At 32.1% G+C, this 4,478-nt stretch overlaps 1 protein-coding gene across 5 annotated transcripts in view; it reads right to left on the bottom strand.

Moving 5' to 3' along the window:
- MON2 (MON2 homolog, regulator of endosome-to-Golgi trafficking) overlaps window positions 1-4,478 on the bottom strand; it is a 135,864-nt gene that overhangs the window by 67,159 nt on the left and 64,227 nt on the right. For all 5 annotated transcript variants that reach the window (XM_017510187.2, XM_017510190.2, XM_017510188.2 and 2 more), the window contains exons 14-19: window positions 3,676-3,860; window positions 2,033-2,145; window positions 1,598-1,702; window positions 1,100-1,180; window positions 949-1,022; window positions 769-859 (exon numbers count right to left, since the gene is read on the bottom strand). In XM_017510187.2, the coding sequence (XP_017365676.1) occupies window positions 769-859; window positions 949-1,022; window positions 1,100-1,180; window positions 1,598-1,702; window positions 2,033-2,145; window positions 3,676-3,860 (649 nt within the window). The remainder of the gene's footprint in view (window positions 1-768; window positions 860-948; window positions 1,023-1,099; window positions 1,181-1,597; window positions 1,703-2,032; window positions 2,146-3,675; window positions 3,861-4,478) is intronic.

Raw genomic sequence — 4,478 nt, 5'->3', positions numbered from 1 at the left:
AAAAAAAAAAAAAAAGAACTAGGCAGACAGCATAATTTTGAATGCTACAGTTAGATGTTATAGTTTTTAAATAATATTTTTGGTTATTTTCACTTATTTGTGAATAGTCAAACTATATTTATTAATATTAAAATGTAGAAAGCATTTTCTTTTAAATAATTATTTCTAAGATATAAATAAACTCAACTGTTCCTGTGCTTTCCAAGTATAATAGAAAGCTATATTTTTAGTAGTACAGAAAGAAATGTTCTTGAATATTAGTATTCAAAGGTACTGTTTTATTCATTTAATCAATGAACAAACAAAAATTTTAATTTTCAAGATAAGGAGAATCACTACTTTTAGAAAGAAATTATTAGCTCCTTACTTTCCATCCCAATGAAGGCAAAGGAAACTAAGACAAATATTCTTTAATTTAAATCTATTATTACCCCAATCATAAATTATAATTACAAGTATTATCAGGACATTTTATATAACGTATAAAACTGTATTATATTTTTTTATAAAAATATTTTTTTAAATGTTGAGTATATAAGAGAAATAAACACAACTTAAAGTCATGACATATTTAGACGTATCACAAGCCAAATCATGTCCTTTTTACTTTCCCTTCAACAAATAACCATAAATGGTAAAAACCCAACAGAGTGTGGTTAGCATACAAGCTGAATGTTAGTCCTACTAGTAAAACACTAAGATCATAATGGATGTACATCTTATATAACTAATGTATCATATTTAAAACAGAAAAGTAGAATATCACACCTTATTATTTCCGTAGGCCATATCCATTGCTTCTAGAGACAAGGAGCAAAGCGCATTTATTAAATGATGCAGTGATACGTCATCAAGATACCTAAAAAGAAAATGAAGAAATAAGAAATCCCGATCTAAAATATATGACTCATCACAATGTTTTTGTCAACTAAAAAAACTGACTCTTACTGTGAGCTTTCAAACAATCTTGAAAGTATATTGGAAATCACTGGTAAATCCGTCATCACTGCTGTTGTCAGAACCTAAAAGAAGAATAAAATTAAATGTAACATATGACACTTTGGGATGCACTAATTGGGTAAGAAGGACTAGAGCTTACTGTACTGGGTCCTTCTACAGCTCTCCCAGGTTTCAAGGCACCGCCACTACTAGGCTTTAATCCCAGAATCCATACAAGATGCTGTAAAATAAAAATTAAAAAATAAAAATGAAGTTTACAAAAGTATAAAAATTCTAACAATTAAAATTAAAATCAGTAGTAACTTCTAGTAACCAAAATTAAAATCAGTAGGTTTCTAAAACCTATAACTAAAATCAGTAATTAACATTCGTGTAAAATAATTAACAATATTAAACATAGGCAGCACAGCTTAGGCCATCATGAGAACCATTCTACCACTTGCTACAATATGAGTCATATCTTCTTCCATTTCTAACTTCTCTTTTTTCATAACTATTCTCTCTATTTCATATCTATCTCTTTATTCATATCTATTCCTTAGGCCTGTCCAACACATCAATAGGCATTGATTAGTCTAATTGTTAGCAATTACATATAAAAACAACACTGATCTCTGACCAAGATACTATTACATACCTGAAGAGTTGCCAAGACAAGTTGCCACGATGTTCCAAGAACAGCCCCATGGCAATGTGCCAAGTTAAGTAGAGTCCTCATACACTGGATATTTTTGGAAGTCAGCTGTATTCAAAAAAGGATACATTTTCAAGAATTATGTATGCTTAAAAATTAAAAGCTTATAAAGTAGTGCTAATGTATTAAAAGATTTTTTAAATACAAAATTAAGAAAAAGGTTTGGATGATTTTATAAGGAACAATTCATTTGATTAAAAGTTGTATTATCATATTAGTTACAATAATGTCAATTGCATAAGCTAGCTTCTTCTAAATATACAATCCAGGTAAAAGCAAGTAAATAAATGTAATGATACAGTTTGGCACACACAAAGATAGGTATAACAGGTTTCCTTGACATCTAATTGATAACCGAGAAAAGAACAAGTACATTACCATTACTGTCCCTTGAGGCTGGACTGCTAAAGGCTGACCCACTGCCACAACTTGCTGATGAGATTCACTTGATGGACTTATCATCATAACACTTTGGCCCTGAACAGAATATGCTAGAACACAAAGGAAAGCTTAAATAATTAAAATATATTTTTTATATTGCATTTAAAGTAATATTATATTTTGATTAAACCAAGTTTAGCCATACACTTGTTTAAATATCAGTAATACCTAATACCTATATGCAAATATTTTAAAAACTCGGGAGGGGTTGGGCACAGTGGCTGACATCTGTAATCCCGGCCATTTTAGGAGGCCAAGGTGGACAGATCACCTGAGGTCAGGAGTTCAAGACCAGCCTGGCCAACATGGTGAAACCCTGACTCTACTAAAAATACATAAATTAACCAGGTATGGTGATGCACGTCTGTAGTCTCAGCTACTCGGAGGCTGAGGCAGAAGAATTGCCCGAATACAGGAGGCGGTAGTTGCAGTGAGCCAAGATCGTGCTATTGCACTCCAGGCTGGGTGACAGAGCAGACTCCGTCTCAAAAACAAAAAACACACAAAAACCTCATGAGGTACAAAAACCAAGACAAGTTAAGCAAATATTAAGTAATTTTCTATATAACATAAAATTATATAACTAAGCAATGTAGAACTAGAACACATTAAGTATTTTAAACATGTATCCCTGGTATACTTTTTAAGTTAGAAATCAATGCATTTTCAGTTTGGAAAACTGAATATTAGCCTATAATACAGTTACTTGGCAGGCTAAGACAGGATCACTTTAGCCCAGTTCAAGATCAGCCTGCGCAATACAGTGATAACCTATCTCATTAAAAATCATATAAGGGGGGATGGAGGCAGCAAACCACCATGGCATGCGTATACCTATGTAACAATCCTGCAAGATCTGCACATATACCCCAGAACTTAAAGTACAACAAAAAAAAATTTTAATTCCCCTCCAAATATATATATATATAAATCCTGAATATTACATTGAAATTTATATTATATGTAACTAACAAGTATTTTCAAAGAATTCAACAAGAAAATAAATTTTTGAATGTTGGTTTAACGTAAGTTGTTGCAAACATTATTATTCTACTAGTTCCATTAAAAAAATAACAATCACCATTTCGACAGTATCCCATAGTTTACAAAGGACTTTTTAACTTATTTTACCCCAGCAACTGTTGTTTAAAATTCGTATTACAAGTTGAGTATCCCTTATCCAAAATGCTTAGGATTACAACTGTTTCAGATTTCAGATTTGTTCAGATTTTGGAATATGTATATTATATATACGTATGCATTTATTTGCATATTTGCAAATACTTATATTTGCATTTTATACCTATTCACATTATATACTTATTCAATGAGCATTTCCTTTGTCATGGTGGTGCTCAACAAGTTTTGGATTTTGGAGCATTTTAGATTCTGAATTTTTGGATATCCCAACCCCACCCCGCACCCCCATCCCATATTTTTTAAGAGCTCAGGAACATTAATTTCTCCAAGGTCAGAATCAGTACATGAAAAAGCAGACTTAAACTCAGAATGTCTATAATCTTCTGTCTATACCATAACGTCCCATTACATAGAGAGAATTTTGAGTAAGCCTGTCTTACATTTGTTGGAAAGTGTAGCTGCAGTGGTAGTATTTAATACAGTAAGAGCATAATGAGGAGGCAGGGAACCTTTGCATATTGCAGTTATAAAGGCATCTCTTGAAGTCACAAGGCCCAGTCTTCCACAAAGAGCAGCCATCGTCAGTTCAGCTTTTAAAATATTCTCAGTGGCAGCTTCATCTGTGCTGAAAAGAAAGTATTTTATTTAATCTGATAAACTTATTTTTAATTATATTGTAAAGCATGACATGGAATTAAGTATTCAGTGAAGTTTGAAGAAAATCTATTCAAAAGTATTGTCAAAATATTACCAATATACTGAAGAAGAAATTTTAATCTATTAACATAACCTAAAAAGTTGAACTGGGTAAAAGCAATATATAATACATATTTATTACTGAAGACAAGGACTATGAACATAAAGACTTAGCTTAAAATACCAAGCATTTTGAAATAAGTAAATTTCTAAATCCTAAAGAAAAGCAACAAATTAAATATAATCATTGCAAAAACAGTTCTAAGTCTTGAAATGAAAAAGGCATTCTGTAATTTTAGGATTGTATTTTCCATTAAAACATCACAACAATTCTGGCGGCTTGGGGCAGGGCAAGGAAAGTATGCGGAAGGGAGATGACAGAAAAAGAATAATGTTTCACACATATAAAAAACTAATATTAGAAAATAATTCTGGCCAGGCGCAGTGGCTCATGCCTGTAATCCCAGTACTTTAGGAAGCCGAGGTGGGCGGATCACCTGAGGTCAGGAGATTAAGACCAGCCTGGCCAACATGGTGAAACCCCGTC

The sequence above is a fragment of the Cebus imitator genome, unplaced genomic scaffold (assembly GCF_001604975.1).
Source record: "Cebus imitator isolate Cc_AM_T3 unplaced genomic scaffold, Cebus_imitator-1.0 Scaffold433, whole genome shotgun sequence".
Lineage (NCBI taxonomy): Eukaryota > Metazoa > Chordata > Mammalia > Primates > Cebidae > Cebus > Cebus imitator.
The sequence above is the reverse complement of the archived record's forward strand: the minus strand, read 5'-3'. Positions and strand labels throughout refer to the sequence as shown.